Raw genomic sequence first — 25,084 nt, 5'->3', positions numbered from 1 at the left:
CTTCACAAGCCTGCACCTCATCTCTGTGACGTACTCGCATCTTAGCTGCAGCAACGCTGAATACATTAACATTTTTGCTGTATTATGTTTTAGATTAGTCAGGATGTCTCTGTCTGTTCTCGTTAGGGTTACCCTGGGCTGTGTGGTTCTTCTTTACTCTCTCTTCTTCCAGAGTCTGTTAGTCCTTGATTTAAGCTGCTGGAGGTGGACAGGATGAGAGGCAGCACTAGCTCATGTGCAGGATCGATGGAGAAACATGTTTATAGACGCATAAAATTGATCTCATTTGAGTCTCCGCCAAGGCTAATGCCCAGTCTTACCATGGTAAAGAAAGTTGGGAAAAAAGCCTGGCTCCGCAAGTTTATTCAGATATGCTCTGAAATTCTTTCTTGGGTCATTCCCCACCCGTACACAAAATGTCTCAGATAGCGGTTTTTGCATAATCCTGCTGCCAGACGGATAAACAAACTGGAATAACACTCAGTAGACACATACCTCCGCCGAGGCCCAATGGTCCCCTTAAATTCAGTCAAGCTGCACCAACCAAAGTCCAAAATTTGACAATATATTTTTTTAACCATTAATTATTCACTGGGAAGTTTGTGAAATTATGATTATGATTATTATTATATATGAAAATTAATTCCCGGAGCTGCCCCCTAATCCAGGTTTTTTCAGGTTCTTCCATGACGCATATCACATCCTTCCACCAAGTTTCGTGGAAAGCTGTTATTCCTAATCTTGCTTAGAAACAAACATACAAACCAACTAAGGTAACTGAGGTAATAATGTGTTTTGATCCCAGAAGGTCAGTGATGTCTGTGCTTGCCTATTTTCAGGTGATCAAGTATAAGATGTGCCGCTGCGTGAAGAAGAAACACAAAGGCCACAACAACAATGACAGGGGAGCTGTGCTGAGCCTGGATGATGTGAAACGCCATGTCAGTAGGCAGCTGCTAAGTACTTTCACTGTGTCTCACTGGCTTTGACAGGGGCACACTCTCCCCTTTGTCCTCACTGGTCTAGACTGCAGCCGGAGTGAAGGAGGTGGTGATGGAGGGAAGGGAGAAGCAAACGAAAGAGTCCAGGGATAGAGACGGAGGAATTCGGGGGGGGAGGAAAAGACTTGAGAGACACGAAAATGGAGAGATTGGGATGTGAGGGAGCGAAAATTGAGAGTGAGAGAGAGAGAGAGAAAGAGAGAGCGAGAGAGAGAGAAGTAGGAGAGCGGAAAGTGGCTTGAATTTAATCAAAGCTGGGGGACAGGAGCAGCAGGGACAGTCTGGAATTAGAGCCTTAGAAGGTGTGACAGCTCACTTATTTCCCAGTGTAAATGCAGCTAGATCACTTTAATTATAAGTCAGAGCCCGAGCACAGAAACAGGGAGGGAGGAGCTGCTAATCTGAGCTGCTCTCATGACTTTACTTGGTTATTTTTTCATTATTTTTCTGTGCAGTTGTCATGAATTAGTTTCCTCTTGCCTCCTGGCCCTGCTTGTTGCTCATGTCATGTGTTTTTATGACTAAGGTTTTCTCCAATTTGTTCTGGATGTGATGCTACCTCCGCTGCGCTTTTTCCTTCCCTTTATCTCACCGCTTCCTCCTCTGCTCATCACTTCTTCTTCTTCATCCGCCTCTCTCCTCCATCTTACCTCTGTGCGTTCTCTCTCGTTGTCAGGCTCCTTGCGAGAACCTGCGTACACCATCAACGTATCCTGGCAACATGCTACCTCATCACCCGGCCCAGGGTAACTTTGAAGACTTCACTTGCTGAGCAGACCCCGAGGTGGAGCATCAAAGTGCGTGTTATGCAACCAAAGCCAACCACACAACAAGAACTATCCAACACGGGGGAAGTGCGAGGAACTGATACGAAGTCGAACAGAGGCACTTTGTTTTTCTTCGAAACGGAGGACAAATCCAAAACGGCGAAGAAACTTTCACCTGAGGCAAAGTGGAGAGGATATCCCAAATATAAATCTGTCAGTTAACTCTTCTGTCTCTGTGTTTTCCTCTGGAATACTGCCGCAAAGGATGCTCATGGAGGAACCTTGCCAACACGGACCTCTCTCTTTCAAAAGACAAAAAAAGTATAAAAAAAAAAAAAATTGAATAAGGGAAAATGTACAGTTATCTCACCATTATCAGAAAAAAGAGCCCCCATGCCTTTATATATAAACACAGCAGAACACAACTGTTTCACACGACACTGGCCTGCTGGTGGGACACACACCCATACTGCTTACTCCACTGTACATGTAGCAACATCTGTAACCGTTGCAGCGCTCTCCATGAAACAACAGCTGGACTTTGTGTAGTTTGTTTGCGAATGTATCTTTGTTCCCAGTGAGTGTAGTCGGGGGTGTGGGGCGGGGGATACTTTCAGGGGGGGTCGTGGCGGCAGTGGTAGTGGTAGAGTTTGCATCATCTACCATTTAAAACCTGTACTGGTGAAGATTTCAGGTCTCATCATGTAAATGCATGCTTGTATTCGTCCAGTGCATGTTTTTTAATTTCTTTTTTTATTTTGAACATACATATAATTACCAAGTTTGCCTCAATGATAGACAGATGATACATCCCATGTATGTTTCCGTGTGCGTGAGTCTGTGTGTGTGTGTGTGTGTGCCAACATCAGTACCCGAGCAGGTACAGCGAGACTCTATTTTGCAACTGGATGAGTTGCAATTTAAATTTAATTTGTCATCCGTTTTATTTTCTTTCCGTTTTTACATGTGCCAGATGAGTTAAAGCGTTTTCATTCGACTTCATTTCTTCTTATCTCGACTCCTGGATGAGGTGACGTCGTTTTTTAGTTCTTCTTTTGTGGGGGTTTTAAATTTTATTTCTGTATCTGTATTCTAGTTGCAAAAGTCTTATCAAAGCACAATACCGCCAGTATGTAGAGGTGATGTAAAAGAAAATGTACTATTCTTCTTGATATATTGTCATATTATTAATATCGTATTGATCCAACAGTTTTTCGGTTGTTTCTTTCTTTCATATAAAACATACTCAGTATTGCCTGATGATCCTGTCTTCATCCTCCAGGTAAAAGACTGGTCCATTTAGTTATCGCAGCATAAATAAAATGTAAATATCATCTCATCTGTGAATTTTCTTCTCTAAAGCCTTCGTTTGTCTTTTTTTGGCAAAGCAATGTATTTTTCAACTTCACATACTGTGTAAAATGTTCATTAGTAATCATGAGTAGCGCTCAGAAAATTTGTCTGAGGATTCCACACTTCATCCGAGACGTGTCGCTATCTCTGGTTCCTCCAATCAACATGTTATCGAGTGTTTTGCTTCATACAACGATTTCTTGGAATTGAATCAGCATTACGTGGAGGGGTTTGAGGGCAGGAGGCTGGTAATAACTAGATATTGCTTATCTGCTGCAGCCGTTCATTTTTGCTGCAGTTTAACAGCTGCAAGCAACAACATTGACATTTTGGGAGCCCCGTGCTCTTGAACTGTAATTATACTTTCAGCGGCTGTACGACACAGGGATGGATACAAAATGTCCCACACAGCCGATACAAATTTTATCAAGATTGTCAATCAACCAGTAGCCGCATATTCTACTTATCGTGTATGCTGCTGTACATGTGGTGCTGCCAAGTGCCATGCTTCTATTTAAAAGAAGCAGCGTGGTGATGCATGAATCTGGTAATATTAGAGCCCAGTTATTCGCCCTTACACACGGTCGGCCCCGAAGATCCTGTTCGCTCCTCAGTCAGCTGCACGTGACTCCGCAGCTTCCAGACATTAAGGGTTGTTCTGTGAGGAGGAGTTTACTTTTGCCTTATCATTTTTTCATGCTGTCTGTGAGTGGGAAACCAAACATCAACATTGTTCATCAAATGTGAGTGTGCATTCATTTTTTATTATTCAGAGGAGAAACCTCAGCTGGTTACCACACATTAATATACAAGCGTTAAAGCTCCCTGGAACCAGCTCCGACATCTGATCCAAGACTTTCTTCTTTCCCCTTTTTTGAATGTTAGAAACAAGAACGGTTTTCATTATTTTCTGTTGTACCTGCCAAGAAGACAAATTAATCAAAATAATAAAAGTTGATGCTGTTCATTTCCTGCTGGCATTTGTGTCTTTGTCTGGGTGACAGCCTGCGAGTCAGAAGATTACAGGCTGGGTCAGGATACAGGAGAGCTGCCTGCCAGTGCAAGATGCTTGTTGCATCCTGATAAGGCTCCAGGGGCAAAGCAGGTGGGAGGAGAGTAGACAAACTGGAAATCTCATCCAAGTAAATCTGAATTCACAAAGATTTCCACCAGTTAACTGTTGTTAACAGATCCAGAAGTTTCGCCGTCTGTGCTCTGTGGATGAGGTTGAATCATGTGCACTCATTTCGCCCTCTAATGCAAACATGAGAGATCGACTCCCTCCTTGTTTTCACCTTGTCTGCAGCCGATCTGTGGACGGCATAGAAACAAGCTACCGTGATGAAATCGGTCCCAAACTGTCGTAAACGGTTGTGACACCCTCAGCTAATCACCACAAGCAGCTGTGTGTGATTTACTGGGGGGGTCATATTCATGCAGGGGACTTCTAATGTTTGTTGTTATATTTTAATGAGGGTTGTTGGGAAGATGTCTGCACCCACATCTGTCACTTTAATCAGGCCGGCTGCTGTCACCCAACATGTGCTCAGACTCGGGATCTTTATAGACCAGAGGTATAATTTCCTCCTGATCCTATTATCACATCTTGTTATCTACATCAACAAGGATATTACACTCCTGTTGCACAATCCCTCAATATGCTGCCCAGTGCATACTGTGATTTTCAGTCATTAAATGAACACAAACACAAAATCCATCTAGTGTGGGGTTCGTGTAGCAGTACAATTTATCTGGTACAAATGGTTTTGACCTAGTGTTTTTTTTTATATATATAACTGTCTAATTTGATACTACTATTTTTTCATTTACAGTTTTCAAATATGGTCAGCCCGCGATTCACTCACATGTGGCATTTGTCTGGATCGTTGGGACTGGGAGGCTGCAGCAGTTGCTCGGGCGCGACCGCTCGCTCTCCCATGCGTGAGCTGGAATTTGTGTCAACGCCACACAGCCAGCAGTGTGGAAGACTTCCGCAGTGTTCAGCACTACTGTAACACTGGCACAAACACACACAGAGCCCCCCCACTCGTTACGCCGGGTTAACACCGGACGCGGAAGCGCCGCTGCGAGGCAGCGCAGCGCCGTTCTCCAGCACGCAGCCGCCTGGCTGTTCACACGGGACGAGCATTTCTCCGCTGGTCAGCCCCATAGACTGTATGTATATAAGGTCAGCCCGCGATTCTGCTTTCTCCGCTTGTTGTTGTACCCGTTGAATGTCGGGGTTCGGGGGTAAATGATGGTCTTCATAGCCCCCCCCCCACCCCTCTCTTTCTCTCTCTGTCTGTCTGCTTGTGTGCTTGTAGTGGATGGGCAGAGGGGGACATTTAATTATGTGATTGGGAAAATTAAAACTCCAGGACAACAGAAGGGGAATACAAAGTATGGGATGCATATTTGATAATTTATATCATGTAAAATATGTAATTTATATCGTTTAAAATCATGGGGGGAGAGGGGGGAGGGGGGAGCTGGCTCATTAGCATTTAAAGGAACAGGCACTCAAAACAGGTCACTCTGTGGAGGGCTGTTTTATACAGGGTAAAAAGGGTGCTGTTTTATATGATCCTTGTGGTATTTTGACCAAAGTATGTTACAGACATTTCATTAAGACCCCAAGGAACCATATCAACTTGTGGTAAAATGGGCATGCTATGTCCCCTTTAAGCTTAAAACTTTCACAAAATAAAGTGCATATCCTATGTTCAAAACTACAAGCACTTTTTTAATCAGTGTTCTTTCTGCTCCACCACATTTACAGGACAGCTTCGGTTACTTTGCACTTATGGATTAATAATTCAAAATCAAATTAAGAAGTAGAATATGGCATAGATTAAGATATCCAGCTGTACATAAAGTTGTTAAAATGTACTTCATCTTTATCAGATGCAACATTGAAGGGGAAGTACACACATTACTTCATAAATATCTAGAATGGAGCACATACCTCCATCAAGGTTCTTACCTCACACTGTTAAACCTTTGTTTGGATCTGCAGAGAAATGTATTATTGTGCAGTGGCTTAAAAAATCCTGCCCCACACAGAAACCACTAGATCTGGATTTTTATTGGGATCTGCACCAAATTGCCAACACTCATAGATATCAGTCCCTTAAACAGATAATTCCTGGATCCATCCTTTTTTTCCATCTGCGCCACAATGTTTAATTCTTTTTTGGCTAATGTCCCATACTTCCACCAAGTTTCATGGAAATCCGTTGTGTAGTTTTAACTAAATGAAAACAGACAGAGGAGAAAGCATAGCTTCCTGATGGGGGTATTTTAATACTGAAATGGTCCAAAATGGGCCGTTCTGTGTGATGAGTACTTTCACTGTTGGTACTTTATGTATATTTTGATGCTCATACTTTGGTACTTTGATTTAAGGACAAATTTGAATGCAGGACTTTTTTACGTGTAACTGAGTATTTCTACTAATTTTGCTCAAGTAAACTACTGAATACTTTTTCCTTCACTGCCCAACCCTAGTATACGACACTACACTAACGCTGGGTCAAAATAACTTTAAATAACTCATTGCACATGAGATCAGGGATGAATATGACTCAAAATGTTCAATTTTGATGCAGTGGTTTTCAGTTGTAATTATAAGACTGTGATATAATAAAAGATATATAGGCTACGGTACAGAAATAAATATTTAAAGTAGAACTGACACTCCAGCTTGTCTCTGTGCTCTCTGTGAGTCACGTTAGTGGTATAAATTTATCCTGTCAGATCTGTCAGTGCAATTAGGATGCTCAGCCGTTTGTCAAAGATAAGGCCGCGGCCGGGCTCCTCTGGGCTCCACTTTACATTCAGCTCGTTAAGAGGATTAATAATTATAGCGCAGTCAAATTTCTCAACACAGAAAGACGCTATATGAGATGTTGAGACTGGAGTCCGCCTGATTTGTCCTTTCATTTGTTTAAAGTGTGAACCCTGGCTCATTTGTTTAATATCAGGCTGTCAGGAGGCCGACAAAGGACGAACTTAATCAGCTGTCATCGCACACACAAAGGATGTAGAATCCTCTCTGGAGATTTGAAGAACAATGCAGTGAATCAGATGCTCCAGATTCCTATAAATGAGGAATTTGCGACACCTTGTTCCAAAATACACAATGTGTCCCCCGTCCTCCCTCATATGCACTCGCACGATCGCACACTGATCAAACACAAACAGGCTATGCAAACAGATGGGATGCCGTGTTTGGTACTGTTGTAGCTCCATACTAATTGGAGGGAGAAGTGTAATGACATCAAAGTTTGGAAACAAGAAAGTGTTTGATTTCTTGGTTGACGTGCACGACCCCAGCTGCTTACACACTCAAACAGAAAGCACCACACAGGCTCGATATCATCTCCCACTGTCTCTCTAATGTAATAATGATGACGATGTAGATTTGAAGGTCATTAAAAATCCTGTCACTTTAAAAATCCATCCTTTCACTGAGGTGCAAATGAACAAGGTCGGAGTTAAATCACTTATTTATGAACCAATGCTGTCACAAGGGAAATGAACAAAATATTGAAACGATTTTGATTTGTGGTTTTTGTGACAAAAATACACAAATACAAAATAAACTTTTGCTGCTGATAATACTTTCTATGTTGTAATTGTTCACAGGTAAAGATTAAACCAAGTCATTATAGCCATACAGGTCTATACTAATGTTTTAAACACTTTAGATGTTTAGATTATTATCATATCACATTGTAGCATCAAAGAATCCATTGTGTCTCTTGTTCTTCACTCTATTTGCAACGCCCTGGACATGCTGCTGTAACACAATCATTTCCCAATTTGGGATCAATAAAATTACATCGATCTCTATCTATCTATCTATCTACTTTACGTTACTTTACGTCACTTTACGTTACGTTACGTTACGTTACGAAAGCACGTTATAAAAGAGGAGGGAGGAAAGATTAATAATGAATTTATAATGAAAAAGAAAAACATCTTTACTTTACGCTACGTTACGTTACTTTACGTTGCTTTACGTTGCTTTACGTTACGTTACGTTACGAAAGCACGTTATAAAAGAGGAGGGAGGAAAGATTAATAATGAATTTATAATGAAAAAAAACATCTATAAAGAGGAAAAATAAAACAATTACTTTACTTTACGTTACGTTACGTTACGTTACGTTACTTTACTTTACGTTACTTTACGTTACGTTACGTTACTTTACGTTACTTCACGTTACGTTACTTTTCGTTACTTTTCGTTACTTTTCGTTACTTTGTTACTTTTCGTTACTTTTAGTTACTTTGTTACTTTTCGTTACTTTTCGTTACTTTTCGTTACTTTTAGCTACTTGTCGTTACTTTTTACTTTTCGTTACTTTTCGTTACTTTTAGTTACTTTGTTACTTTTAGTTACTTTGTTACTTTTCGTTACTTTTCGTTACTTTTCATTACTTTTAGTTACTTCGTTACTTTTAGTTACTTTTAGTTACTTTGTCACTTCGTTACTTTTAGTTACTTTCAGTTACTTCGTTACTTTTCATTACTTTTAGTTAGTTTTAGTTAGTTTACGTTACTTTACGTTACGTTACGTTACGTTATGTCACGTTACGTTACTTTACGTTACTTTTAGTTACTTTTAGTTACTTTTCGTTCCGTTACTTTACGTTACTTTACGTTACGTTACTTTACTTTACGTTACTTCACGTTACTGCACGTTACTTTACGCTACGCTACGTTACGTTACTTTACGTTACTTTGTTACTTTTAGTTACTTTGTTACTTTTCGTTACTTTTCGTTACTTTGTTACTTTTCGTTACTTTTTGTTACTTTTAGTTACTTCGTTAACCAACTGCGGTGGTTTGCCTGTCCGACACAGCTGTTTATCCTGCAACACCTCAACACAAACACACAAACACAACACAGACCCACAAGACAAAGATCTGTGAGACCCAAGCTGACCTGGATATGTTGGCTCCATATACCTGCTGTATTTAAAATAACTCAGTAGATGTAGTATTTGAAGTTTACATTTGAAAGACTACTGAATATTTCCTCGTCAGACTATCATGTGGGTTATTCTAGTTTGGTGGTAATAGATTCAGTATACTCACAGTATATCATGGTTGGTTCTGGAGTTTCTATCTATATAGTAAATGTGAATAATAAACAGGAAGATTAACATCATATATACATTTTATTCTTTTGTCTTTGAGGTTGTAAGTCTATTGCAGACAATGAAACAATTCAGAAACTGTGCATGAGGTATAAAGAGATTTATAAAACTGACATCATCATCTTTAATGTTCTTGGCAGTGTGCAGTTCAGGAAAGTGTCTGATAAAGCTCACACCTGACACCCTGTCTTCCTGGTTGGCCTGAGACAGATCCCAGTTTACCAGTTTTCTAGTTCAAGTTTACATTTCAAGACATTTTTGCTGGGAGCAGTTTCCATTTAAAAATCAATCTTTGGATGCAAAGAGTTTTTCACTTGAGCCCCCGCTCCCCAAAATGTCTGTGCACGGCCCTGAGGAAACCAGTGGGTACAGTAGGAGTCTTTGCTTAAGACATGAACGTTGTTGTGTAATTACAGGGCAGTTATCTAATCTGTCATAATTCAATATTCACTTTCATGATGTGGTGTGAATGTACAATTCAAAGAAGTATAAAGATGTTATAATATCAAATCCAACCCACCAGACACAGTGGTGGTCCAGACGCTCGACGCAGGATCCACAGGTTCGACAGTGTCCAACCATCTATCCATCCATCTTAATACTTGAATTTTGAATGCAGGACTTTTACATGTAACAGTAGTTTTAAATTTATATGTTGTATTTTCTCGATATAAAAGATTTTTATCTTCCACCACGAATTTAATGAGATTCTGCTAAAAAAAAATTCCAATAATCAATAACCTCATCATCCCTTCCAACTCAGTGTTGCTGAAGTACCCTACCCCTCCAGCAGGGGGCACCAAGGCTCCGCAGCCACTTCCCGCGGCTCAGTTCTCGCGGTAACTCGGCTGCTCCACCGGCGGCGTCATTCACAGAGGAGATGGCGGCCAGAGGCGGCTTCCAGACTGCACCTACGGGTGGTGGCGGCGGAGCGATGGGACCTGGACCACCGGTACCGGGCGCGGGACCAGGCATGGGGCCCGGGACTCCTTCGGGAAGGATGGGCCCGTCTTCGGCCGCGCAGAACCACATGTACCGCTCCCCGATGCCCGGGCCTGGATACCCGGTGAGATATCGCTCCATCTTGGCTCCTGACGCGTTAGCCTGTCCGCTAGAACAAAGCCTTCCCACCGCTGCTTTGTCACCAGCGGCTAACTTTCACCTCCGCTGCCGGTGCGGGCCCCGGCTCGCACCGACGCACCGCCCGGCCGAGGAGCAGTTAGCCCGCCACCGGCACGTACACAGACCACTTTGACCGAGTGTGAGAGTTTGTTCGCTGGTTTGAATCCGCCGAACCTCCCGCCTGCTAACGTTAAGCTTAGCTAGTTAGTCACGGTAGCCAATTAGCTCAGGCGGCTAACGCGGCTAGCTGCCGGTTAACTGCTCGGTTCTCTACCTGAAAACAAACCGTGAACACTTGGAGTCGTTAAATAAAAGCTCAACAAAGTGAGTTTCTAATATCTGGTGTTGTACTTTGCAGAGTTTGTTGCAGGAGAAAGTTTAAAAGCTGCACAGCTCCGTAGTTCATTGTGCACGTCTGAATGAACAGGCTGCAGTCTGAGTCGATGCTAATCCTCAGATATAAACAGAGATCAAAGGAGGGACTCGAACCAGGTGGTACAGTGTGTTGTAGACAGATCACCCGCTGGAGTTCTGCACTTTGCACAGTGCTTCGTCTTTTCCCTGCATTTAGTGAAGCTGCAGTCAGCTGGCAGCCGGAGGAATTACACGTCAACGCAACTAGTCCAAGATGGTCACTCCATAAAGTTCAGAGCTTTTCTAACTTTCAGCAAACTGAGTAAACTGCTGCAGATTCTTACAGGTCAATTAAATGACTTTGATTCTACATGTGCAGTTAAGTCATCAACCGACAGAGAAAATAAATTGCGAGTATATTGTTTTTGTTTTATTTTAGTCATCTAAACTTTCAAGTGTGTTGTTCTAACTTGGTAAATAGGACTTTTCCCCTTTTTGATGCACCACAGAGTGAACATCTGAGTGAAGTAGATGTAGTTCCGATAAGTAGCAGGACAGATTTATGGAAAAGATGAAAGTCTCTAAGTTACGAGTAGTCGACTGCACATGCGGACATCGTGCTCTCTGGAGTTATAACAGGATCTATTAAAAGATGTTACAGTTGTAAAGTGAAAAGTGACTCCTTTGTCAGGGATGTTCATTGAAACATTCAAAGATTCGATATTTGAAAGTACCCTGATCGTATGAACAATGTTTCTATTACTAATATTGCTACTATTTTCATCAAATTTAATTGATAAGTTATTATTCAGAGTTACATCTGTCCTTTCCTTCTTATGGAGACATCCAGAACCTATAAATACAGAATATTGTTAATTTCAAATGTTTAACCACTGGACACAAGATGTCTCCCACTTCACACGTGCTGTGTGCACTGTGGAAAATATTAAGACCTCTTTGGTTTTTATAAAAATGTAAATTATTTTTTAAATAAAATAAAAAGTACAATGACTGGCTTCCAGTAAGAATACATTTTTTCCTTCAGACAAATGTGAAAATAGTCACATGGACAATTTCTCCATATATGCACCTTTAACAAAGCACATTTTTGAGCTGAGGGGGATTTAAAACCTTGACCTACACATTGTTTTCTCAGTAACACAATGTTGGTGGATTTGTCCGTGTGCGAGCGTCGGATTATAACTACAAATCTGATCTTTTGTGCAGTGTTTTCACTGGACTGGAACCACTATAATGGATCATTAGTCATCTCCAGCTAATATACTGTTTCCTAGACTCGTGACAAAAATCTAATCATCAATGCTGATCTGAGTTGAAGTGTTTGCTGCTTAGCTACTGGCAGCCTGAAGCACGAGTGAAAGGATGGTGCATCGTTTTTTTCTCTAGCAGCCTTGACTGCTTTCAGTCTTACGAGCTGCCTTTCACAACATAGTCAAAGAGGATTCAGAGCCTGAATACTGCTGAACTCCAGTTGTTCTCGGGTAAACCAAGGTTGTGCTGATGTATTGTGTAAAAAGCACTTAATGATCAACATACAGTCCTCTTTATGCCCACACTGCGCTTTGTGGAAAAGGTAGAGCACATACATCCACCCTGTGCTGTTGACAAGCCCATGTCCGTCACTCTTCCTCGCCTCCACCCTTTCACCATGAGGAGATAGTCCCTTAAATTCTCTACCATTTGTCAGATTGGCTCCTGGAGGGAACACTGCAGTCAGGGATTTTTCATTCATCTGCTTTTCTCGCCCGCACTCATGCAGTTAGGTGCACAAAGTCGCCTCTTTGAGTTTTTAGCACACGGTTTGGTGAGTTGGTTGCCGTTTTTGTTCGACATTTACTCGTTGGAATGAGTTTGCGTGCACGTTGTTGCCTCTTGTTGTAGGACAATTGATGTTCCAGGCAGATGCGTCTTTAATGAAAAGAAGAACATCTTGTTTTAATTGTGTTTGGTGAATTATTTGACATTAGGCAATGTGCTGCTTATGTGTTGTGGCTTATTCACATTTCAGCACTGATTCGTTTGGTATTATTTAATCCTTTGTCTTATAGCAGCTATGACCACCTTATTAGACAATAACCATTCAGACTGAAGTGAAAGGATGTGAGGATCGTGGCTATTAATCTGCTTTTTTCTTTCCCTCAAAAGCCGTTTCAAGGCTCTCATCGCACACGCTGACCTTGGAAATGCAGGGTGCTTTACAAATGAGCTGTTTTGTTCTTTCACCGTTTCAGGCGTTTTTAGATTCACAGCAACTCGCGGACCCATGAATTAAAATGGAAATGCACACATTAATTAGCAGAAATACTTTCTCTTAAGACGCATGATGATGATGATTTAGATTCACTTTCTAAGCGAACAGGGTGTTTCACATCTCTGAGCACGCATCCATTCCTCTTTTTGAATAATGGTTTTCAAGAAGTGTTTCGTGAAAAGTGAATAAAACTTCAGGACAGTGTCATGTCATGTTTGAGTGGGGTGCTTCTCAGAGATTGTGACCTTTTTGTGTGGGTCGGGACAAAGGTTTAAAGTTGGAATATTATTCATATTTTGCGTTATGGACCTGTGCAGACCAGATTCCTGCACCCAAGGCGGAAAATACGACACACTGGCGGAATCTGTTTCACATCTGCAATACCTCAAAGCAGATGATCAAATATTTCTGTGCTCCAGATTTAGTGGCTGTAAAAAGAATGCCCAGAAAGTATTGTCTGAAGTGTTTTTCTTAAAATAGTCATTTTTACTTGTCTTTTCTGTGCAGAGACCGGGCATGCCTCCCTCCAGCCGTATGACCCCTCAGGGACCAGCCATGGGCCCCCCAGTATACGGCAACAGCCCTGTTTCTCGCCCTGGGATGCCTGGTGTCATGGACCCGTCTCGTAAGAGGCCAGCCCCCCAGCAGATTCAGCAGGTTCAGCAGCAGCAGAACCGCAACCAGCAGTAAGCCCCCCCAGCCCCTTCTTTATGAGTCTTTGTCACACTACTGTTGCAGAGTCTACACCTCCAGATGAGGTGAGGACGCACAGAGCTGCCTCGACTCACTCTCAAACTTCTTGCTTTGTTAATTTGTTTTTACAGCACAAAGAAGAAGAAGATGGCTGATAAAATTCTACCTCAGAGGGTGAGTATTAGTCAAATTCCGGTGAACAGAAATCCATTTATTCTGGCCTTGAGTGTGTTGGAGAGATTATATTTGCAAGTCCATTCGAATGTAAATTCAGATGCTTCAAAAAAGGGTTGTTCCTGAGAGCTGTGTTTAACGTCATAGGAGTGTTTGCACTTCACAGTATCATCAGTGTCATTTCCCCCCCAGATTGAATGGACTGCATTTATCTGGTGCTTTTCTAGTCTTATCGAGAGCTCAAGCCTAACCCACTTTACAATATTGGTTATATTCACACTCACAGTCATATAGACGGTGCTGTACGTACAGCGCTCAACAGGAGCCAGGAATCAAACCATTAACCTTCTTATTAGTGGATGACCCACTCTACCTCCAGGTTTCCTCAAAACTGCCGTTAAAAGCTATTAAAACATCTTATATTCCATTTACAAAGGTGTTGAATATTCGTTCTAGCCTGCTGTGGGAATTAATGTTCCCTATAAAAATGTGTTTGTGTGTGATTTGACCGAAATCTCAAAAGTCGTGCAAAATACTTCCTAAACATTGTGCCGATCTGATCCAGTGAGTGGAAGCACATGTTTGAGGTAATTGCTGCTAAAGAAGGTTCAACCAGTTATTACATCCAATGGTTCACTTACTTTCTCCCTCCAGCATTGTGAATATTTAATGCGCATGATCAATGCAGACACAAGCTTATCTTATTACCTTGAGCATCACTGCAAAGAGCCAGATAATTTAGATGGGTTCACAAACCTTTTCTCATCACTAATGCACAGCTCCTCTTTGAGATACAGAGTAACTAGACAAAATGCTGCCATAACGTTTATTCTAAATTAATATGAGGATGTGGTTGACAACTGATGGTGAATTCCTTGAGGCGTACTCTCTTGTACTTGTTTAATGTTGCTCCAGTTGTAACCAATATCTTCTCTACTGCTCCAGATCAGGGAACTGGTCCCAGAGTCTCAGGCTTATATGGATCTGCTGGCTTTTGAGAGGAAGCTGGACCAGACCATCATGCGCAAAAGGCTGGACATCCAAGAGGCCCTCAAGAGGCCCATCAAGGTACGGTTTCATTTAATCCTTGACTCCCTCATACTCTCCTGTTCAAACCTTAAATACATTTTAAAGTCCTATAGCAGTTTTCAGTTAAAGAAACCTAAGTTTGGCCACTAGCGTTATTTATCAGTTTAGATATCAGGCCAGTGTTGAGTGATAGAAACGTATGAATTTAACGTGAGTTTGTCTTGACTGGTTGTTTTTAGCAAAAGAGGAAGCTTCGGATCTTCATATCGAACACCTTCAACCCTGCGAAGCCGGATGCTGAGGATGGAGAAGGCACAGTTGCATCGTGGGAGCTGCGTGTTGAAGGGCGTCTGCTGGAAGATGTAAGCTAATTGAAACACTGCACATTTTATTTCCCAAGTTGTGACTGTTGTCTAATTTAAATGTACTTGTGAGTGTCTAATTCAATATGACATACTGTAGGATGTATTATCTAGTGTGTACTAACAAAACAACAATTTTTTCAGTTTGGCATAATTTTTTTATTAAGTTGTCACAAATGATTATTTGTCAGTGGTGCCTCTTCCCCCCCAGTTCCTTACAATATTTTTATAGCAGTGGTTTAAGCTAATATCTTTCTCTTCCATTACACTTTCTTCAGACAAATTAAAAAGATAAAGCACCAAATAACTCACTGGGGCTCATAGTGTTTCTGTCCGTTTCATTTTTCCCTTCAGTTTAATAAAGTGACAAATCAGATATTGGAGAATTCCCTCTCTTGCCCTAATTTGGTGGCAGTTTTGTGTATTTGAATATTGAACACATAATTTCTCTTATGTTTATTTAATTGTTTGTCATAACTATTTAATCCTTGGTATAATGACAAAATTATTCTTGTCTTGATTTAGATCAAATGCTTCATTTCACTGGAGCGACCAGACATACATATTGCACTGATAATTCAAACTAAATAGCTCACATTTATTTCCAAAAACATAACTAACATGAATGACCTGTGTTTTGCAGACAGCCGTGTCCAAGTATGAAGCCACCAAACAGAAAAGGAAGTTTTCTTCTTTCTTCAAGTCCCTGGTGATTGAGTTGGACAAGGACCTTTATGGACCAGATAATCACCTTGTGGAAGTAAGATCACTGTGTTTCTCAGAATGTACGTCTGATATATACACAGTTTTCCTTTGGTGGGGGGCCACAGTCTCGGTAAATTAAAAGGAAACCTGTTGCGCAGCAGCAAATCAATGTAATTACCCCCCTTGTATTTTAGAAGATTGTTTTACTTTAATACATGTGGTTTTTCTTTACCATTTACATACATGAGATAAGTAGAATTTTATAATAATTAATTAATTAAAAATACCACTATGGCCTGTCAATTTATTGGCATAAAATGAAACCTAATGCCGAATTGGAAGAATAGCTGCATTGGATTAGTGTTCACTGATTGTATTATCAATACATCACCTTTTAATGTTCAATTCATGCTAGGAATCTTTTGTAATTGTTCTGCTAAATGAAAGAATATCTGTTTATAGACTGATCAGTAAATACTTGTTAATAAAATGTCCGTCATCTCTTTTAGTGGCACAGGACCGCCACCACCCAGGAGACTGATGGTTTCCAGGTGAAGAGGCCAGGTGATGTGGGTGTTCGCTGCACCGTCCTCCTCATGCTGGACTACCAGGTAACTGCTCAGTGGTTTCCTTTTAGAAATATACAGTGTTTTTCTTCTTCCATCTTCCAAAAGACACATTGACCAATTTGCCAGTCACAGTGGACCATGGCATATATTTAAAGAAATCTTCATGGTAAATAACCGGAGTCACCTTCTAACAACAAATTGACCTTGCTCCAAACAGCCCCCTCAATTCAAGCTGGACCCCCGGCTGGCTCGTATGCTGGGTATCCACACCCAGACCAGACCTGTTATCATTCAGGCCCTTTGGCAGTACGTCAAGACCCACAAACTCCAGGACCCTCATGAGCGCGAGTTCATCAACTGTGACAAGTACCTGCAGCAGGTGAGTGGAGCCTTGTAGAAGTTTAACTCCTCTTAAAAATTGTTTTGTTACTTTAACATGCACCAAAGGGGGAAAATGAGATTAATCCAAGTGGTGAACACAAACTGTAGCTGGTGCATGAAGCTGGGATGATGGACAGTGTCATAAATGTCTTTGTGCAATTTCAAGAGTGAGAATTAACCGTCACCTTCTTCTCCTACCGTCTCTCCTTTTATGGAGTCTCTCTTTCTCTCTGGGTCACTGACTGGTTTCCCTGCGAATTCTTTTCTATACTGCCAAGATAAACAGGATTGTAGGATGTTAATATTGAGTTTCTATAGAGTAAAAGTATGAAATGATACTTGACAGGTTATGATATCTATACTGTTCACACTTTCTAGTAAATGTACTTCTTTGATTTTGGGAGGTGGAAAATGTTGAATAAAGACTTGCTTTGTGGAGAATGATAAAATCTGTATAAATCAGAAGTCACAACTACTCGAACAGCAGAGAGAGAAACAAACCTTGGGAGAATAAAAAGTGAAAAGAGCAGAGGAGAATGTATTTGTTCAGAGTAGATATGTCAAACACAAAAGAATCTGAGCTGCGCAACAAACCATCACTGGCACAGAATTGGCTGCAATTAAGCCTGAGATATGAAATCAATTTTAATCTGGGTTTTCAGAATAAAATTTATTTTATATAAACTGTCATTCACATTTCTATACGGTGTAAAAGGTGATGCCTTAAAACTAAAATCTAAATAGCAGTGAACATTTGAGAAGCTGAAACCTCAGTTTTTGCTTGAGAAAGCACTTGAATGATTCATGAATTATCAAAGCAGTTGCAGATTTGTTTTCTGTCGATCGACTACTTGTTTCCACTCTATTGTTAAATTTCCAAGCCCTAAGCAAGAACTAAGCTTAAAGGCTCAGTGTGTAAGATTTGGGTGAAAAGGATCTATCAGCAGAAACTGAATATAAAAACACACTAGTGATGTTTTCACCAGTGTGTTTCATCTAAATTGTACACATTGTTGTTGTCCTTACCCTAGAATGGGCCCTTTATATTTAAATACTTTATATTTACATCAGTAGTGGGTCCTCTCTATGGAGGCCGCCATGTTTTTTTACAGTAGCCCAGACTGGACAAACTAAACACCTTTTGAGTTTTGATGAAGGCTACCACAGGTTCTCTTTCATGTTTGGAAGTGGTGGAGTGCCACATGCAACTCCACCACTAGATGTCACTAAATTCTACACACTGAACCTTTAAGAAACTCATTTTCTGTTTATCTGAAGGCCACTGTGGGTTTCCCCACACAAGCCTGGAAGGAGAGGGTGAGACAATGGGTTTTCAGTTCACCACTAAATCCCACACACTAAACTTTCAAACTTCTGAAAACATATGACACTACAATTATGCCTCTAATTTTATTACTCTTTTGTGATGTTAGTGGTCTTGTTCTCTCGTACTCTAACCGTTAGTTTTCATTTTTTCAGATTTTTGAGACCCAGAGAATGAAGTTCTCCGAGATCCCGCAGCGCTTGCATGCACTGCTGATGCCTCCAGAGCCCATCATCATCAACCATGTGATCAGGTACTGGGGTTGTTTATAAAGGTGTCTACAGAAGATAGTTCCCATTGAAATCTAGTTCAAACTGAAAAAGGCAAAAATGATCATCACACATTTTCATTAACTGCTGTTGAGAGTATTAGAAGCTGGATAAACAAGATAAACTGCTTGTGACAATAATGTCCCTGTTGAACTGTTGCAAAAGGAGAAGCTGCAAAAACATGATGTAAAACTTTGCTTGCAAACAATACAAATATTAAATCAAAGTAGTTGCCAGTTTTCCATTGATTGACCAATTTGTTAAGATGTATTTTGGGTTTTTAGTCTGTTCTGTCGGAATTTTACCAAACATGAAGAGTAGGTTTGCATTAAATTTGATGGTCTGTCATCACATGCTGCTTTTTTAACAGTGAACACACACAAACAAATCCCTGTATAAACTATGTATTTTTTACAGTGTGGACCCTAATGACCAAAAGAAGACTGCTTGCTATGACATTGATGTGGAAGTGGACGACACACTGAAGACCCAGATGAACTCCTTCCTGCTCTCCACTGCCAGTCAGCAGGAAATCGCAGGACTGGACAACAAGGTAGAGCAGTCACCAGCTCTTCTTTTTACGGATGTCCCCGAGTTTTGTTTGTTCCAGAGAGTTATAGACATGTGTGGTCACAGTGGGCAGTTGTTTCCTTTTCCATGGAATTTCTTGTGAGCGTTTAATGCTGCTAAGTAGTTCCCTACGGTAGAAAAACTAATATTTTTCGTTATTTTTCGTTCCTTATCATTTTTATCAAAAGTCTTGTGAATTTCCACCTTCCATCTGCTCTAACCGCAATTTTAAGCACACTCGACTTAAATTTAATGTGAACGAGCTATTTTCTTCCTATTGTGTGAACCTGCTGAGGCTAATTTCACACATATCTGCTTCCTCGAATCGTTGCCGGTGTATTGTTGCCTTCGCTCTCGTCGGTTTTGAGGTCTTCTTGACCTCCTGCTGACAACTATTACCTTGACCGTGATGGCTACAATCACATTGATAGGACATGGAGCCGTTCCCTGAAACGACGTCCCACTGTGTCGTCTCTGTTCGGAGACAAGTCAACAATATAAATTCAGAGAGCTTGTTTTCTGTTTCGAGGCGCCGTTCTGGTTTTTTAACTTTATTCTGAGTTTTTGATTGCTGATATCAGATACAGTTCGTAGAAGAACCTGTCTGGGTTGTCTCGGCCATTGTTGACACACAACCAGACTTATATAAACCCAGATACAGGACCAACTGCATTTATTCTACCTTTGTTCAAACCACTCTTTTCAAAATACAGCTTTCATGGATATAATGATGTTAATTTTGTTTATTTTATAAAAAACACAATGATGAGGCCATAGAATAGTTGATCTAGTTTTTCTGGTGTTTCCCACAATTGGTGAATGCATCTGTTTATATTCAGCGTTACTCACCAAAACATATTAATCTGTTTTTCAGATTATTATGCAAGTGATGAATAAGTAGGATTTCGGATTATAAGAATACTTGACGTCGTTCCAGATTATCCAGCAAGTCGCAGTTCTCATGCAGAATGAGGAGGAGGAGGAGGAAGACGTTTCTGAGGATTAAAAGCATGAATTTTACAAATGGCTTAAGTGGAGAGACTGATTAAAATGGAAGAAGCATTAGAGCAGGTTTAAGAACTTCAGTAGCATCTGAATCATTTTCGTTGAGGTGTCACTCTGATTAAGAGGTTTATTTAGGTTCAGTTTTTGTTTTTGCTGCTGATTTCCAGTATGTAAACAAATTATAACCCGTCTAGGGCTTAAGTGGTGAAGAAAAATCTTTCTGTCCTCAGCAAAGTTATTTCTTGATCTGCTCTTTGATTAATCTGTCTATATTAATATTTAATCAATACCTAATTCTCTACTTAATTCCCACAGATCCATGAAACCATTGAGACCATCAACCAGCTGAAGACCCAGAGAGAGTTCATGCTGAGTTTTGCCAGAGATCCTCAGGGCTTTATCAACGATTGGCTGCAGTCCCAGTGCAGAGACCTCAAGGTCAGTCTGTCCGTCATCACCTAGAACTCCTAGAACTGGATCTTTAAGTGAACTTGAAGCACTTTTTTGTTTTTGAACCACTCTCGTTGTAGATACCATGTTGTTTCGGCCCGAAAAACAACACCTTCAAACATGAATCAAAGCTGTTGTCAGTGGAGCTTCTTTAAATGTCTTTGTGCTGCAACATGCTTTTAAATGAGAGCAAAGTTTTTAGTTTGTTGTTGTGGTGTCAATTCAAGAGAGAAACCACTTTTAACACTGAAGGTCTTTTTGGCTGAATGTTTGTTTTAACAACACATGGATCAGAAAGATGAAGAAGCATCACCACCTTTTTCTCCACTGACCAGTGTCACTGGAGCAAAGTGCTTCACTGCAGACCTGAAGAGTCGTTTGTTTTCAACTAGAGACACTTAGTGCCCTGTCATAACTGTCACTACTGTGGAGGCTTCACCCACCTGCCTCATGAAATTCTGTTCCCATGTAGTGTAAAAACCTTTATGAAGAAGCCACTGAGTTCTCACTATCAAATCATTGCACTTTGTTTTTAGCTGCTTCTTTACACTCAGAACGAAACAGGAGCACGTTGAGCTGTAAACTAAACAATTCAACTCTTGTTAAAAACTGACTGAACCACAAAACTATGAATCCATGTAGCAACATTTGATGGAAACGGAGGTCAATGCCTCCTGAGTGGTCCGCTGTCAGACACCTGGCAGGAGAGATGTTAGATGTGGTTTAATAACTGAGCTATGACATGAACACTCACACATGTGCGATGTAGTTTGTGTATTGTTGACTCCTCCTGAGATTAGTTTTACCTCCTTTTTAAAGGAAATCTGATCGTTTTTGTTTTAAAGTTTGATTCTAAGGGTACATGATGTACATGATTGACAACCACTTGACATTCGCTAACATCTCAGACATCAAATGGCAATCCGATAAATCAGAATAAATCAAAGTGTAAACATACACGCTTGCATTTGGAAGCCTGAGTAATCTTTAAGTTCAGAAAATGTCTTGCCGTCGAGCTGTGTTTTGCTGTCAGTGACATTGATTTAAATCCAAGGTTCATCTGCGGAAAGACAAAACTTAAATGATGTAACTATGTGGACACTGTCCACACACACACACACACACACACACACACACACACACACACACACACACACACACACACACACACACACACACACCAGGCTCAAGCTGCTAACTCGAGTGTGTGACAGGAGCGCAGAGTCAACATAGCATGTGAAACGAATAACATGTCTGACTGGATTCACGCCGTACTTCCCTCTTCCTGCAGAGGTAGCCGATTACCTGCTGACCACCTGTCATCCACCTGCAGTGTGGAATCTGTGGAGTCTAACAGATTCAGTCCAGAGCTCGCTGGCTGCTCCACTACAGCTTATCAGAAAACAATATATATTTTTTATCAGCATGGTCATCGTAACTGCAGTCGTTGTTTGATTCAGTCTCTTCAATAGAATCCTTCTTCCTATGTTTTTGTTTTCTATTTGATTTGTCAGCCTCTGGGCTCATTGAAGTTCTCTTTATCAATGTTTATTTTCTGTTACCAGACCATGACTGATGTGGTAGGAAACCCAGAAGAAGAGCGTCGGGCTGAGTTTTACTACCAGCCGTGGGCTCAGGAGGCCGTCTGTCGCTACTTCTACTCCAAGGTAATCACGTTCTCCTCTGCTTGTTTTTCCTCCTGTATTTTACCCTCTGTTTTGGCATCAATCATCATGATTCCACCACCTCCAGACGAAATCCTTAACTGATTTCAAATTTTTCTTTGGTGATCCTCTGACTCTTCCTCTTGCAGCAGTGATTGTGATAGTGTGTCTACAATTCAATCAGGGTTTATACCAGAGACTAACTAAAGATGGATGAAACATCTTCCTTCTGTTGTACAAAACTGAGGCTAACAAATCCCTGATAATAAGTTCTGCCATCTTGTTCTTTTAACATCATTTGGAGCCGGAGTCTGCACAGTAATGATTGTGAACTGGAGCCGTGGTTTCAAGGTCCCGCTGATACATGTCCTCGACCAATTGTCAACAATCAGTCTCAGCTGTCAATCATGACAGTTCAACCCGTTTTTATAGCATCAAATTATTAAAATCGGATGTAGCAGAACAATGAATACTTGAACAAACAAAGTAATGTCGTCTATCTTTATATACAGTCTATGATTAATACCAGCAAATATAATATATTAAACATAAATACACAAGGAAAGAGGAAGACGGGGGAAAAACTAATCCTAAAACGTACAAATTCGTACAAACAAACTTGGACACAAAGGATTAATGCTCATTCTCCTTAAGGAAGAGCAAAATGAAGTATCTCTCCATACCTGAGATGTTCTACTCTGGTAATCACATTCATATTATAACTCATATTGCCTCACCCCAGAGGCAAATGGCTCCCCTGTTTCCTAAAATTAAATTTTCTAATGCCATATATGATAAGCTATGGATGGTTTCTTTTTATCTTCCCAGTTAAGAGCTAGCAGCCCTGACATGCATATTAACAAGTGTGCAGTGTTCCTTTTTAATATTAAACTCGTGGGGATATTAATTCATATTTTAGGTCTTAAAGGGTAATGTATTGAAACCAACTGTCCGAACCTCCGTCCTACATTTCTTCACCGCGCTACATTAGTGCTCATCTAACACCATTTCATTTAGTGTAAGTTTCAGGGATCTTACTTTGAAATTTGTGAATTTTAGCTGAAGTAACTCAAACGTAAACAACAGCCATTTATATTGACTTTTCTGAAGATGTATATTAATTGTGTCTGTAATGTATTTTACTCTTTTATTGTTACATCCTCATTAATCGAGGCTTGGAGCCTTTTCTCTGACACTAAAGTAGAGCACTGTGATTTTTTTATTTATCGATATGCACATTATTTTCTTAGACTTGATCATTTGTTTAAGAAATGTCAGAAAATCCAGATAAAACATCTGGACTTAATTTCGTAAAAACACTGATATTGGTCAAATGTTTAATTAAAACCTTTCCATTAGTATTTTTTCTCTCTTTTTAAAGTCGGAGCTACAGATATTTTTGTCATTTTCTCATAGAGCTAACTATTATTTTTAAGATAAAAGTTGATCCATTTATTATCATATACAACGACGAGAAGCAGAAAATTTAAATCATCACATTTGAAAGAATATTTAACATCTTCACTGGAAAACTAAGAATAACCAAAACAATAAATTGATCATCTTAATAGTTCCCAATGAATCTTCTTAATGAAGACACATCTTCATTTATTCATTTCACCTTCAGTGCTAATGCAGAAAGACACTTTAATTCTTAGTCCTGTCGGTTTAATGACGTTCACAGTTTCATCGTGACGTTGCTGATTAAATCTGTGTGAAATTGTCTTTCAGGTCCAGCAGAGACGACAGGAGCTGGAGCAGGCGCTCGGCATCAGGAACACCTAAAAACATCTGTACAGGAGGCAGATGTGCTGTCAGAGAAGACTGATGTGTCTGTCAGTGTGTGTGTGTGTGTGTGTGTGTGTGTGTGGGGGGGGGATACAAACTTCTTACCACCGGCGTACAGACGCAATTCAAACCCAGACAGACATAGATACTACATGGTTTTACTGTTATATAGGATTTTTCTTACTTTCAGTAGCTACTTCCACACTTTTGTACGTTTTTATTTCCCCCCCCTCACACGAGAGCTTCTTGAGCACAATGTATTTCCTCCTGCATGTCTAAGGTTAAGGCACCTGGAAGCATTCCTTTTCTCTCCATACGTACGAACAGACTGAACTCAGTGTCCCAGGGACTAAACAAATCTTTAAATCAGCTGGAATGTGTTGATTCTCTTTGCCCCCCCCCCCCCCCCCCCGTTCTGAAAAGTAAATTTACTTTGTACACTCCACCTGATGCTCGCCCCTTGAGTTAGATATTGATCGTGACTGTGTTTGTAATCAATCAAATCACTCATTGTTTTCTTTGGACAGTTGGCGCCACAGTCGATCGTGGCAGAAAATACATTTCTGTGGAAAAGCGGTTACTTTTTGTTAAGTGCCATTTAGTATGAAGTTGTTTTATTTTCTTCCTTTTTTTTGTTCATTACCATTGATCTTTGTTTTTTATATGTATTATACAGTACTTGTCTTGTTAGATAGTACAGATTATCAAGGAAGTAGCTAGTATGAGTACCTCTAGTCTATATAGTTTTGTAAATAATGAGCAGAAAAAAACTGAAGATGGATGTGAAGTAAAAATTGTATCTCTTATCCTGACAGATCTTTTTCTTAACTTTTTGTCTACGCTGCGATAGTTGAACCAGTATTTATATTAATCGGCCCTCGCTCTCGGAGCCCAGTGATTTAACTACTACAGCGTAAAGAGTACGTAAAGTCCCGTTTGATGAACCACTGCTCCGCAGAGCTGAATGCACTCAGCATTCATGTTGCCTGCGAGCTGGGAGGAGTTAAATCTACTGCTTATAGTTTTGTGTACTTTTGATCATGTGCAGAGAAACTAGAAACACTT

The 25,084-nt window shown here is 40.5% G+C and overlaps 2 protein-coding genes across 3 annotated transcripts in view; both read left to right on the top strand.

Annotated features, from left to right (window-relative positions):
- Positions 1-4,091, top strand: part of asic1b (acid-sensing (proton-gated) ion channel 1b) — a 148,308-nt gene extending 144,217 nt beyond the window's left edge. The window contains exons 9-10 of one of the 2 annotated variants that reach the window (XM_034585146.1): positions 840-941; positions 1,678-4,091. In XM_034585146.1, the coding sequence (XP_034441037.1) occupies positions 840-941; positions 1,678-1,773 (198 nt within the window). In that variant the 3' untranslated portion in view covers positions 1,774-4,091. The remainder of the gene's footprint in view (positions 1-839; positions 942-1,677) is intronic. The other variant, XM_034585147.1, reaches the window with a different exon arrangement.
- A 6,077-nt stretch (positions 4,092-10,168) lies between these two features.
- Positions 10,169-24,406, top strand: smarcd1 (SWI/SNF related, matrix associated, actin dependent regulator of chromatin, subfamily d, member 1). Its single transcript, XM_034585148.1, has 13 exons — positions 10,169-10,354; positions 13,544-13,722; positions 13,861-13,903; positions 14,849-14,971; positions 15,172-15,294; positions 15,938-16,054; positions 16,509-16,610; positions 16,786-16,947; positions 18,429-18,526; positions 18,960-19,095; positions 20,433-20,555; positions 22,133-22,234; positions 23,963-24,406. Exons 1-13 carry the CDS (start codon positions 10,169-10,171, stop codon positions 24,014-24,016), a joined length of 1,548 nt encoding a protein of 515 aa, XP_034441039.1. The 3' UTR covers positions 24,017-24,406.
- Positions 24,407-25,084: the final 678 nt, after the last annotated feature.

The sequence above is a fragment of the Hippoglossus hippoglossus genome, chromosome 5, assembly GCF_009819705.1.
Source record: "Hippoglossus hippoglossus isolate fHipHip1 chromosome 5, fHipHip1.pri, whole genome shotgun sequence".
Lineage (NCBI taxonomy): Eukaryota > Metazoa > Chordata > Actinopteri > Pleuronectiformes > Pleuronectidae > Hippoglossus > Hippoglossus hippoglossus.
This window is presented reverse-complemented; position numbering and strand designations above follow the sequence as displayed.